Source organism: Epinephelus lanceolatus, chromosome 13 (genome assembly GCF_041903045.1).
Source record: "Epinephelus lanceolatus isolate andai-2023 chromosome 13, ASM4190304v1, whole genome shotgun sequence".
Lineage (NCBI taxonomy): Eukaryota > Metazoa > Chordata > Actinopteri > Perciformes > Serranidae > Epinephelus > Epinephelus lanceolatus.
In genome coordinates, this window is record NC_135746.1 from 10,912,121 (window position 1) to 10,925,837 (window position 13,717).

A 13,717-nucleotide genomic window follows, 5' to 3' on the forward strand; every position below is an offset into this window, starting at 1 on the left:
AAAGAAAACAATACGTTAACATGCACAGTGTAAAATGAGATGTTGCAGGCTAAAATATCAATTGTGTTGTTGTTTCAGGATGTTTATGGACACTCCAGAGGATGAGAGGACTAAACTGATCAGTTGTCTCGGAGCCTTCAGACAATACTGGGGGACACTACCACAGGTGTCTAAATACACAGTGACACACACATGCCTGCACAGTAGATGATAAATGGATTGTGTTGTCAATTCCCTCCATGTCTCTCTGCAGGAGTCTCATGAACAGTGTGTGCAGTGGATAGTACGGTTCATACACAGCCAGCACAGTCCCAAAAGGATCTCCTTCCTCCACGACTGCCTAGCAATGGCTGTGGAAACCAATCTGTTACCACCCAGGTACGCACACACACGCTCACACACACTTAACAAAGGCCTACAGTATGCATGAATTTACACTCTGTTATCCAGTTAATTTGTTTTATGTTTGCCAACCAACCAGACTCAATTTAAATAAACTGGAACATTGTCATTGTGAAACACGCTTCATTCAAAGTTGATAGAAACAAAATAAAACTCACAAAAAAATGTCTTGGTTCCTCTTTCCACTATTCCAACAATCACCAACTTTGGTTTGGTTGAAATAAACCTTTAAATGTGAAAATATGCTGGCTCTATGCATGCCTAAATTACAGTTTAGTCTGGAGTCTGGTGAGTTTGGCGATGGTGATTTCGGGGCTGTTTCTGGTCAAACAAAAAGGTCAATCTCTGTTGGGATCCTTTCCATAATGTTGTCAGACACTTAGAGTAATAATGTGAGCCTGTCAGTAGGGATAGGAATCGTGAATCAAATTGTCCAGTCCATTGAAATCAAGCCTCCCAGTTTATCAATTCCTTTTGTCAATGCTGGCATGTCTTTTTTAATAGTTGCACAAAACAGTAACATCAAACTTATGCATCTACACTGCTGGAAACAAAGCAAAAACAAGTCATGGTGGAGAGGAGAAAACGTTCCAAAGCATGGCTTCATTTGCTGAAGAAAGATGACAACAGGCTACCTGTTATATCTGTGAAATGATTCTTTTAAGTAAGGGCAGTTTACTGAAACAAATTTCTAGGAAACACAGGTTTAAATTCCAGGAAATTCAATGTTTTTGACTCTCTCTGCATGAGTGCCTCTTCTTCCCAGCCGAGCAGCACGTCTGTTACAGAGAGTAAATGATTGATTGATGAATAATTAATCCAAAGTACATGTTATTTTACTGCTCAGTCCTCAAACAGAATACTCTGCCTTCTGTCCCAGGCCTGGCAAAGAAACAAGAAATGAACCTTATTCTCAACTTCATCTAAATTATACAACAAACAAATTCTGTCCTCATCTGGGGTGGCGTTAACCCTTCCAGTCTCTGAGGCTAATGGTAACGTTCTTGAGTGCAACTGTGCACACAGGGATCTTTGTCTTTTGTTTAGATTATACTTCACATGAGGTTCCACATTGTTGCTAATATTCTATGTTATAGTAATAAGAGCACCATGCAGGCAGGCTGTGCTTGACTAAGAAAACTTCAATGAAAATGAACGTTGTACAAATATGTTTTTATTTAATCTATTTAGATCATGTTTAAAACATTTCTGCTGAAGCTGATACCAGCGCATACCTTTTTTTTTTTTTCCAAACAGAAAATTAATAAGGAGTCGATGAAGAATCGGGCTGATAAGCAGACTCGATAATGCCATTGGAAGCAATAAAAGCTTATCAATTCCCATCCCTACGCCAGTACTAAAAACAAACACTTTTAGGGCCTGTACACCGTACGACGGTTGGAAAACGTGAGGTCGGGCGCTGGGCGCTACTCTTGTGCCTACTCTGTGCCAACTTTAAAGAGTGCGGAGGCAGTTTGCGCCTGACATTGCTGAGCAACCATAACAAGCACCATATCACAGCCTACATCCCAGAAATCCTGAGTTCTTCAGTGTGTATTACGCCTAAAATTTTGTCCGTGAAACAGATGTAAAGCTCTGGGCAGCTCTGCACTAGAATAATCAACTTCTCCATATTTCCCACACACTTAATATTTACGGATGAAATGAAAGCCGTCTGCTGGCTGTGATTGGCTGTTCCTTTTACTTGACATACGGTGACGGTACTTGACATAAATTTTTCCATTTACTCACTGAGACACAAAAACAATGATAGAATAGGGTTCAGGGTGAAAAATACTGAAATTATTTGACTCTTTAAAGTTGTGAAATAATACAAACACACTTTTTGTACTCTTATTTATGACTATGTCTGTCAGTTGTCTTAATCATCCATCTAATGAATCTTTGTCTGTCTGAAGGATGGTGTGTGTAGCTCTGATAAGCTCGGACAGTTTGGAATGGGAGAGGACTCAGTTGTGGGCGTTAACTTTCAAACTGATTCGCAAGATCATTGGAGGGGTGGACTACAAGGTCTCACACACACTCACTCACACACTCACACAAGCACAGCTGAGACAAATTATTGACAAACTCAATGATAAGAAGCTCTTGAATAAAACATTTTCAGATATCCATTGCCCTAATAGGCATCCTTACAGATGTCAAATGCTATTTTCCATCACTGGATGTGTTTTCATGTAATGTGTGTGTGTGTGTGTGTGTTTCAGGGTGTTCGAGACTTGTTAAAAGCCGTGCTGGATAAAATTCAAACCATTCCCACCACTGTCAGCTCAGCTATCGTCCAACAGCTTCTGGCTGCCAGAGAGGTCTGTCTTTAACTTATTAAATGCCATTATTTGTGATTTATCTTTTGCTCTGATGGCTTGTTGGCTTGTAGCACACCACATCTATGGATTTAATGCTGTGTGTGCTCCAGGTGGTAGAGTACATCCTGGACAGAAATGCCTGCCTCCTGCCAGCCTATTTCGCCGTCACAGAAATCAGAAAGCTGTATCCAGAGGGACAGCTGTCACACTGGGTAAGCTCATGTTTCGTGTGTATGTGTGCAGCTGTGTCATGTGTATCTAACAAATCTTTCAATTTCATTTTCTTTATTTCATTTGGTCTCTGCAGCTTCTTGGCAGTTTGATATCAGATTTTGTGGACAGTTTTAGACCCACTGCCAGAATCAACTCTATCTGTGGTAAGAGACACATAAACACACCCACGCCGGAAGCTGACAAAATATTGATCACACAGATACCAAGTTTTCAGTTTAGCTGTGCTCAAGGGTTCTTGTGTTTGGCAAAGTCGTTGTCATGCTTCGCCGAGGCTTTAATGAAGTCCAGTCCTTCTTGAAACCAAAGTGTCACCTAAAGGGGAAATCTGATCTGAAGGGGGAAAGCTGAAAATGTAGACACAAGACACACAAATAGAGCTGATCAATGCCACAGATTTATGATTTAAAGTCGTTGAGTGAAGTACACAGTTCAACTTGTTTACTGTATGTGCAGTGTGATTGTTCAGTAATTCATGGTGTGAATGTGTCCACAGGTCGGTGCAGCTTGTTACCAGTAGTAAATAACAGTGGGGCCATCTGTAACTCCTGGAAATTAGACCCCACCACTCTTCGCTTCCCTCTGAGAGGCATGCTGCCGTTTGACAAGGTATCATATCATCATGTGCACTACACAAACATTTACACACATGGTTATCATGACACGAGAATTAAAACTTTGATATACTAGTAGTTAGGGGTGTGCCATATCATCTCATTCATGATATTACCGGTATATTTTTTATGATTTGAAAAATTCATATCGTGATACTCGCGATATTTCGGCTTGTTGATATATTGACGTCACTCTGTTACCCACGGCAACAACAAGCATGGCTGAAGGCGAAATTATTACGGACTCCGTGGTTCGTAAAAGAGGAGCAGCTTCAGTAGTGTGGAATAAACTGCGGCGTCCTGAATGTTTTATGAACAGCCCCGGACTTCTTAGACTCTTTTAGTGACTTGCAGCTCAGAGGGAACTCATTCAGCGGCTCCTCTGGCAGCAGCACAGCGTCTCTCCCTGTCCTCTCTCACAAGCTTCTCCAAATCCATGATTCAATTTCATTTTCAATGTAAACCTTTTTTAATCAGCACTGTAGACTATGCTGTTGTTAGATGTTCGAGTCGTGATGCGTAAAGATTAACAGATCATAGGTTTTGTTCCTTGACAACTGTTTACAATATCATATTCTCCTTTATAAAGATAGGCTGCACAGTATCAAGTGAGATATAACCACCGTATTTTTTTTGGATGTATCACACTAAGGCCGTATGGTGAAATCTGAGAAATTTATTTAACCAGTCAACTGAGAACAAAAAGAACAGCCACCAGAAAGCAGAACTGTGCTCTACAGCAACAGGATGAGTTTAAGCAATCATATCCTTGCTTCACAAACTGCTGTTTGACTGTTGATGTGTTTCTTGTTTACATATTTCACTGAGAAGATGAATGTTGCCGCACCACTGATTTCCGTGAAGCAGGAGGATTTTCCAGTTCCATAATTGTTATTCTGTCACTTCCGACAGGGGCCATAGTGTCCCAAAAAGTACAGCTGCAGGCTAATAGTAAACTACACTATGTCATCTTTTAAGTGGTTTTTTTTTTCTTAGGGCACGTGCAAGTAGGCGGTGGTTTTGATTGATTTTCGATTTAGAGTTGAAATTGTTACACCCCTATAAGCCACAAAAAAGGGGATCATTTTTCACTCTATTTTTTAAATTACCCGCACACAGTGTTGGTACAGAACAAGTCACTGGGTGCATGCCTCCAGGCACGTTATGGGTTTGCTGCTTTAGAGAATGTGGTAACAGCCCATACACTGCATAAAATCACTATATATCACTTTAACTCACAGCATTCACTTGTCTTTATCTGGACACATTTTCCCCACAAATGCAACATACTAATGTTTTAAGCACGAGCCTATAGCATTTAACATTGTATAAATTAGCCTCGTAGATAGCGATCTTTTCCTCTTCTCATATAAAACCAGGGACAACAGCAACATTTAACAAAGGTAACGTAACATAATTCTGCTCCATAACAACTCAAAAGGTTCACTGACAAAACAACTGTCTCACACTAAAAATGTTTTCCAAACAAATACAACATGCTAACGTTATTAGCACAAGCCTTTTACATTTTAGCCTGGTGAATAGTGAAAATTTCCTCTGCTCATATGAAGCGTATGAAGCTAGGATTCGTTTCCACTGAGGGAAATGGTTGCAGCTTACAAAAACAGACAGGAGGTCTGCGTCGCCACAACGTGTAGGTACGTTCCTGGGGAGGTGCACGTCAAGCTACAGCACTAAAAAGTGTTGATGGAGAACTTGTGAGTGAGTGAGTGAGTGGGCCGGAGCTGTGCGGAGAGTGTGAGAGAGGAGAGATGCACGCTGGTGTGTGTCACATAACGCAACTTGACCCTATATTGATATAAATGATGTTGTCTAAATTTCTATCGTTATATCGCCCACCCCTAGCAGGAACTCAGTACTGAAGCTCCACTTCTTGATCACTACTGTGCAGACTCTGGCTCCAAATGTTGAAGATGGCAGTGGCCTTATTTTGGCTTCATTTTTGTACAGTGGGAGGAAGTAGTGATGAGTTGTCCATCATTATATACAGAGTATGGTGCAGCCTTGGGTTGAAAATCTGATTGTAGATCTATGTTTTGTAACTTCGTACTTCCAATACTGTCAAATGTATAAGTAAAGAAGGGCGTATGTTTTTTAACTTGTGGTACTGAAGAAATATTCATACTTTTGACAACCTTATTAATCACACGCGCACACAAAAACAGTAATAAAATGTTATGCTTTGTTGTGTTTTTCTGTATGTAGGACCTGTTCGAGCCACAGACGGGCCTGCTGCGCTATGTGTTAGAGCAGCCATACTCAAGAGAAATGGTGTGCAACATGTTAGGACTCAACAAGCAGGTATGACAACCTCTTCTACGTTTTGCTCCTTTGATTCTGAACCACCTGTCCTCACTTTTCCTGTCACTTTGACTCTCTTTATTGACTACCCCCTTTCTTTTTAATTTTTACCACCCACCTCTCTGCTCCCGTTTCCCCCTACCTGCTCCTGCTGTTCCTTTTTCCCGTTGTCCGTGTTTTTCCTTGTTGTTCTTTTTCTTTTTGACTTATTCCTCTACCTCGTCCTGTTACCCTCTTTCTGTTCGTTTTTACCTGGTTCTTTTCTTTATATTCCTTTCTGTTTTATTTCCTGTTCCTCCTCTCCACCCTCATCTCTTTTGACACCCCTCTCCTCCCTTGTTGCCCTGGTAACACAGCTATATAAGACCATATGTTAAGCAAGCCAATGCTGTGAGCTTGACCCATAATGCACTGGTGTTAGTTTTCCCTGTTGGGTTCATGCAGTTTCAACTCAGTCCAGCTCACTGAGCATCACAGACACAGTTTGACCAGCTAAGCAGTAATCATAACCAGAAATCTTTGAACAAATTACCCAGAATCCAGTTTGTCTGTTTGAATTGGCTGAGTTGATGCTAACTGTGCTGAACGGACAGCGAACAACCTAGCTCCTTAGTCACCACTTTCTCTCTCTGTCTCTCCTTTTTTCCCCTTTCTGTTTCTTTCTCCTTCTTTCTTTGTTTCTCCCTCTTCCCTCTCTCTGTCTATCTTTCTCTTGTCCTCTGGTTGTGTGTTGTGTTTGTCTGTCTCTCTGCCATGCGCTCTCTAGACTCTGAACATTGCCCAGGTATGTCGTTGTTCCTCTTCCTGGTCACCTGACCTGCCAACTAACCAGCCCATTGGACGCTTAGCTTTTTTTTTTTTTTTTTTTTTTTTTGACAAAAAAAAATGGGAAACTGGACCAAAAAAAAGAAAGAAAACTTGAGATGTGGTGAAGAGAAATGCTACAGAGCTTGAGATTGTCACAGCAGGGCTTCATAGAGATTGCCAAATAAATACAGAGCAGGTGCACAGAGAGACAAGCAGGTAGATAAAGGATGATAGAGAGGCGGCAGCAGGCTGATCGATGGACAGACAGGCAGTTTGTGTATGGATCATTAACCATGGATGGTTTGTTCAAATAGTAAGGTTGTGTGCAAATTAAATTTTCTGTTTGCTCCCTTATCTCTGCGTTTATCAGGATGAGTATACAATACAATACAATAAAATTGTATTGTTTGAAGCCACAGATGGCGATGGCCAGCATTGAGTATCTGTATATCAGACAACATTCTGGGCAAAACAAGTAGTAAGTGATCCCTCCCTAAATAGAATTGCCTTCTTATTATAATGGTGCAGGATTTAATTAAAGAAAATAAGCCAAAACTAACTGGTCATCACAACAAATCCTTGCAGGGAGGGAATAGTAAGTCAGCTCTGTTAGTGTTTTACTGCTTGGATTTATACTCTGTAATGCTTTAGAAACATTGGATTTGCTTGTTATGTTAATGTTTATTATCTCTACTTTATCTACTGATATTGTTATATGTGTAATTCTTTGTTTTCGTTGTTATTTGCGGTGTTGTGGATCTTTTGAAATGGGGTTGTATGAGGCAGTTATCCATCAAAGAAGCAGACAGGAGTACTATCACAGAAGCTAAGCAATGTACCACTGTGGACCTAATAAAATCAATAATAGTTTAAAAGTGTACGCTATATTTAGAGTATTGTCACTCCTTCACCTTGATGCCGACAGCCCGCTCCAACAAGGAAGCTGTCAATGCCTTAAGTTCCCAATCTGTGCTCTTGTCAAAGCCACCAGACTCCATTGACAAAAACAGTAATTTTAGCGTTGACCACACGAACTGCTGCTGCCTCTATCAGTTAGTTTGTCTGTGTTATTATGTGACTTTGGTGAATCCAAACTAACCATTTAAAACAACAAAGTGACATCATAACACAAACAAAGCACCTCTTGTGTTAAGTATGTTAAATTTGTGTTTTTCTAAATGGAGTCTGGCTTTGAAGAGAACAATATGAAGGCCACAGTTCCCTGTTCCCGTGTCTGGCTGACAGCAATGAAACGTGCTGAAATTATTCTAAATATACTATACTCTTGAACCTGCTTCTGTGGCGATGCTTCTGTCTGTTTTTCAAAACTGGAGGCGCAACCACCGCCATCTACTGTATGTAACACACTGACTGTGGATAAATGCCTCATACAACCCCACATCAATAGATCCAAATTACCTCTTTAACGTCAGCTGAGCTAACTGACACCATCATACAGTTTTTATTCCAGACTGAGACCGCCAGAGTCTCTGAACTGTAGTTTTTGTCATCAGAAAACAGTGTATTCAGTCCCAGCCTGGTCTGTGGTTCCAGAGTTTTTCTGATTTAAACCCTGCTGTTGACATTTCAAGTCCTGCTGCACTGCATGTATGAATGTAGTCTGGTCCTTGCCTGTTGTTAGCAGGGTCCTCTTGTGTCTGACCTTTTGCTGCTTTCTGTTGTGCTGACCTGGGCAAAATCACTCGATTTAGACTGAACAGTGGTCTTGACTCGTCATTATGCTTTGCAATTGAAGTACACTACAATAGCCACAGGAAGACCAGCTCTACGTCCCTGTCAGCAAGTCTACAGTGTATTTATTTTAGGTCAGGATCTCATTGATTTTCTGATTGTCATGTCTTCTACTTTGACTCTAAGCAAACTTTTTATGCAGCAGTAAATTAGTGAACCTTATTCCTACGTATGCAGCCTGTGCTGTCCAGTTAATTAAATGCATTTAGAACATGATAAAGGGTCCTTAAATTAGCAGTATGTAATTTGTTATGTTCATGCTCTGCTAACTTCATTTTTCATTCCTTTATAAACCTATCCACTTTCTAAAGAGTACCTCTTTTGTCCTCTCTTTCCAAGTTATAGATGGAGTGATATTTTTGTAATTACAAAGTTTGAGCAGCAGCGCACAGGCTTAACTCACAAGTGCACAGGCAGCTTAAAAACTAGAAGACATGGCAAAGTGTGGATAACAAAGCTAAATGCTCCCTATGGCAGTTCTTTGTTCTGTGTTTTTGGCGAGTGTTTTGCCCAGGTTGGCTGATTCTGATTGGCTGTCTGAGTGGATGACTGAATTCTGACCTGTGTTGTGTGATGTTCAGTGGTTGACACGTGGTTTCTTGTGATTTCTTTTTTTCCCTTCCGGTTTATACCTTATGCATTGTTTTTTTGTAGCAACAGCTTCTCTGCCCATTTATTTTAAACTAGACTTTAATTTGCGGATCAATTATAGACATGATTGAAGAGGTCCTAAATGGAAAGGTTAAACTGGTGTCACTTTGTCAAGCATCTATGCCGTTCAATCATTATAGTTTGTTAAAGGAGCTGTATGTTACATTCAGAGCATTAGTATGGCAGCAAATCAGTATTTCCTGGAGTAGTGGCAGAAAATGAAATCACGCCCACTCTATGTGTGGTGTTACCTGAGATTCTCTATTCATTGTTTTATTTGATGCCCTGGCTGGATGCAAGTCCATTGTGCGTATAGCTAACCGCTGCTGCTCTGTACTGGACTCATATGTTGGTTGCCTCTGATAATGGAACAGCGTCACTGGGGAATCATTGCGCCCACCCCTTGTTGCCTCCTCGTTAACACTGTTATCTCTGTCAGCACTGTTGCTGTTGTTAGGACTGGTAGCTGCTAGCCGCCAGCTCAGCCACCTCCATGTTAAGAGCCCTGTGTAGATGACCTGGGAATCCTAAATACTCAGCTTAGGTGGTATGTAACTGTTCATACCTTCACCAGGGTACACTGTATGATTTCCAGTTTAATAAGTACATGAAAGAAACTCGCAAAATGTCAAAAAACATATCTTTCTTTATCTATTTTCTTTATTAAACAGAGAAATACAACCATTCACTTTTCGGATTCAAGTTTCTCTCTGTCACAGATCTACGCCATGCTTAATTGTCTCAAGTTACAATTAAACACTCTTAGTTTAGTTAGTCAGCCTATTGTTCCAACAACCACCAACTCTGGTTTGGTTGAAATAAAGCCTCAATTAACAGGTAAATGTGAAAATAAGATGTTTCCCTCCCTGTGGTCTCTCCGTCCCCTCTGCTGTTGCAGGCATGACAGGGCCGGGTATTTACATCGGTCCTGTTACAGTAAAATTTCAATTAGTAGCCGGATCTATTATTTGCTTAAATCACTGAGAGCGTTACGACGCTCTTTTTACAGCACTTGAGGATTACGACACCCGACATAGTGACCTAACACCACTTTATCTTGTTAAAACAATCCTCACAACTTGGATTTATTTTTATGAAAAACCCATTTGATTATTTTCACCAATGGACTCTTACAGATTAAAGGAATAGGAATAACTTGCCGGGTAATCAAGGAATGGACACATTCTGATTTTATGACAGTTTCAGAGAAAGGGAGTCGCCTTTTTTTCCCCGTCATACCAGTAAATTTGAACGAATTACAATCTTCTATGATGCTCGTGGTTTCAGTAAAATAAACTGTGATTGAATTGTGGAGAATCTAACCAAGCTAACAATGTGTAGCATCTCCATACTGACAGAGGTTTAACATTTATGCTCGATCTAAACAGCTAACTAACATCAGCTCCAGTGGGTAGCCAACAACCTGGTTTTATACATCCAAAGAACTTCTATAAAAATGAACTTGCAACCAAACCAGGCGTCTAATTAAGACAAGTTTTTATTTGTCAAAATGTGTAGCTGCACCGGGCTAGTTAAAGGGTATGGGTGTTAAATTGGGACTAGGTTTGTTACCTCCGCCAAGGAGGTTATGTTTTCGCCAGCGTTGGTCTGTTTCTGTTTGTTTGTTTGTCTGCAAAATAACTCAAAAAGTTATGAACGGATTTTGATGAAATTTTCACGAAAGGTGGATAATGGGTCAAGGAACAGATGATAAAATTTTGGTGGTGATCGGTTGAAGCAAAGTGGATAAAATAATAAAAACATAATCTCCTTGGCAGAGGTAATAAAGTCTATCGTCTGACAGCCTCAGCAGCAATTCCAATTTCTAAAGACGGTGAAAATAGCGCCATCTGGTGGCCGGAAAGCACATCTAGTTCTACTTGCTAAATATTGTTGTAATTCTAAAGTTGAAATTAATGTTCTGTGTTGGAAAAAAAGAAAGTGAAAAATACAAAAATAAAACATTATATTCTGTGTTGGTACAAAATAAAAACCAAATAAATACACCACAGTGTCTCCATGGTGAAGGCATATATAACCTAATAATGATAGTAATACAAATAACCTAATTGTGATGCAGGCTGCAAAATCTGATGCAGAGGGGGAGGGAATATCACCTACTTGGCGGAGGTCTGCACTGTCTGAGTGCTTTTCTAGTTATTGAGGTTTTAAGGGTATCTTTATCTCCACTACTGGCACTCAGCTCAGCTGCCTGTTGCACCACACTGACCTCTGGAGGTGCCTGATGAGCACTGCATACAAAATATCCACAGTACAGCCTCTCCGGTATGAGGTTAAAGATGAGCGTCTTTATTTTTGACAGTATCAAACATAATACTGTCGGGAATTTTAAATACCCTGGTATACTGTAATGCCGTGATGCCGCCTAAGCCTAATACATATGCTCTGGATATCATATAGAGCTCATTTAAAACATTATTAGCTTGTAGGATAAAAGGTTTACACAGATTAGTAATTATTAAGATAAAATCTACTACTGAGAGCGGCATCTCAAGCCACAACTAACAGTGTGACCCTGAAAAACACAGTCTGTAATGAGCTGTCAGTGGCAACAGTTGGTAACTTGTAGTGATCACAATGAGTTTGAGATAAATACTAATTTGGTAAAAAATGTATTTGCTTTTGATATTATATCTGTTGGCCTGAGTTGGTATGTTTGTTTGTATGAGAGGTAGGTTAAAAACCAGCCGCTGGTGTGGTTTTACTGTTGCTGGGACACAGGCTTTGGGATGTAACTAGGTAAGCCACTGGGCTGATTTCTTTGTACTGTAGACGGATGGTTTGCCTGTGGATCCTTTCCTCTTTCTCTCTCCTTTCCTTTGTTTTTCTCTTGCCCTCTCTCTTTCTGTGTGAGCATGTGTGTGTGTGAGTGTGTGTTTGGTGGCAGAGGAAGAGAAGTGACGGTCAGCAGCCTCACAGCTCCTCTTCTTCCTCCCAATCACACCACCTCTCCACCTTCCTGAGACTGGTTAGCCTGCATGCAGGAATGTGTTGCACTATTTGGTTTGGTGTGGTGTTTGATGCCGTGTTGTGTTGTTCTGTGTCATATTGTGCTGCTCTGTGCTGTGATGTGTAGTTTCCTGCTGTGTTGTGACCCAGTTGTGTGAAAAAGTCCTACAGTGGTAGCCACTGCAGAGATCCACACTCCTTCTGTCTGTCTGGTGGGTGAAGTTTCCCATCATGGGTTAATAGGAAGATGTCAGTAGTTTTTAATATTTCCAAATCTTTAAAAAAAAAAAAATCAACAAATGACAAGACCAGTATCTTGGAACTATGAATGTTTTACATGCAACCCAACAGTTGAGTTCTATAGATGATGCTTCAGTTCATTGTTGGTGTAATGGTTCCATCTTCACAAATAAAGTTATCTTCATGGTACGCTGGCTCCTGCCTGTGCAGAAGAGTCCATGTGGCCCATGTTTGAACATTTTACTACATAGCCAGAGGTCAGGGTTTATATTGTGAGGCAGAAACCGTGCCGTTAATCATTCACCAATATGGGCTTTAAAGGGATAGTTCCGAATTTTTAAAGTGGGGTTGTATGAAGTACTTATCCACAGTGGTGGAGATGGTGGTGAGCACGCCCCCAGTTTGAAGAAGCAGGCAGGAGTACTGCCACAGAAGCTGAGCAATGTAACTGCTGTGGACAGGGGACAGCAAAAACTCACTATCAGTTGAAGTGTGCACTATATTTTGAATATTTTCAGTGCTTTATGTTGCCATCAGACAGCCCTCTCTGACAGGAAACTGAACTGAAAGTGACACGTATTTATGCTTTCTTCAAAGCACAGCTGCCCCCAATAGTCGACCAGAAAGGTCATTAGTTGGCAAGATTTCATTGGTTGCTTAGTCGCAGAAAAATCAAACAATCAAGCTGCATCGCGTCAAAATAAATCAAAACATCCTCTAATTTCCAGGGCTGGTACCTGCGGTTATTCCACAGGCTAGTTAATAACATGTCGGGCAGGAAATCCAAAGTGTGGGATCATTTTGAGAATGTGAAGGACCAACCCAAGGTGATATGTAAACTCATCTTCATTGGTCGACTACGTCATTAACAGGCGGCTCACTCAGTGTGTGACGTGCACTTGTAGATAAAATATATGCCTATATTAATGAAGGTTCATTAGTACGGTTTTGTATTTCTCTGTAATGTAGCACAGTGTTAACAATGTTACTGATACTATTCTTTCTCACACCTTCAACTCAAACCATTGTGTTGCCCCGCCCAAATTATAACATTTAATAATTAAGTTAATATCATAAACATGTGGGCGACTAGTCGACTAATGGCCCTAAATGACGACTGTTGGCCGACTAGGAAAATTCTACCGGTTGAGGCAGCAGTAGACCAGCAACTCCTGTGTTCAACAAGTTTTTGTCAAAGGGTTCTGGCTTTGAAGAGAGCAATTTAAAAGCTTGAATTCCCTGTTGGAAAGTGCTGTCTGATGGCGATGTAAAGGGGTGAAAAGTCTCTAAGTACAGCATACACTTAAACTGATATTGATTATTTTAAGAAATTTTTTGGGAGGCTAAAATAGATTTTGCTGCTGCCCTCCTGTCTGCAGCAGTACATTGCCTAGCTCGCGT

The 13,717-nt window shown here is 40.6% G+C and overlaps 1 protein-coding gene across 2 annotated transcripts in view; it reads left to right on the forward strand.

The window, feature by feature from the left end:
• Positions 1–13,717, forward strand: part of med23 (mediator complex subunit 23) — a 33,338-nt gene that overhangs the window by 3,270 nt on the left and 16,351 nt on the right. Inside the window, exons 3-11 of one of the 2 annotated variants that reach the window (XM_033648303.2) lie at positions 79–166; positions 254–378; positions 2,322–2,433; positions 2,631–2,729; positions 2,840–2,941; positions 3,037–3,106; positions 3,457–3,569; positions 5,801–5,896; positions 6,663–6,680. In XM_033648303.2, coding sequence (XP_033504194.2) covers positions 79–166; positions 254–378; positions 2,322–2,433; positions 2,631–2,729; positions 2,840–2,941; positions 3,037–3,106; positions 3,457–3,569; positions 5,801–5,896; positions 6,663–6,680 — 823 coding nt within the window. The remainder of the gene's footprint in view (positions 1–78; positions 167–253; positions 379–2,321; positions 2,434–2,630; positions 2,730–2,839; positions 2,942–3,036; positions 3,107–3,456; positions 3,570–5,800; positions 5,897–6,662; positions 6,681–13,717) is intronic. The other variant, XM_033648304.2, reaches the window with a different exon arrangement.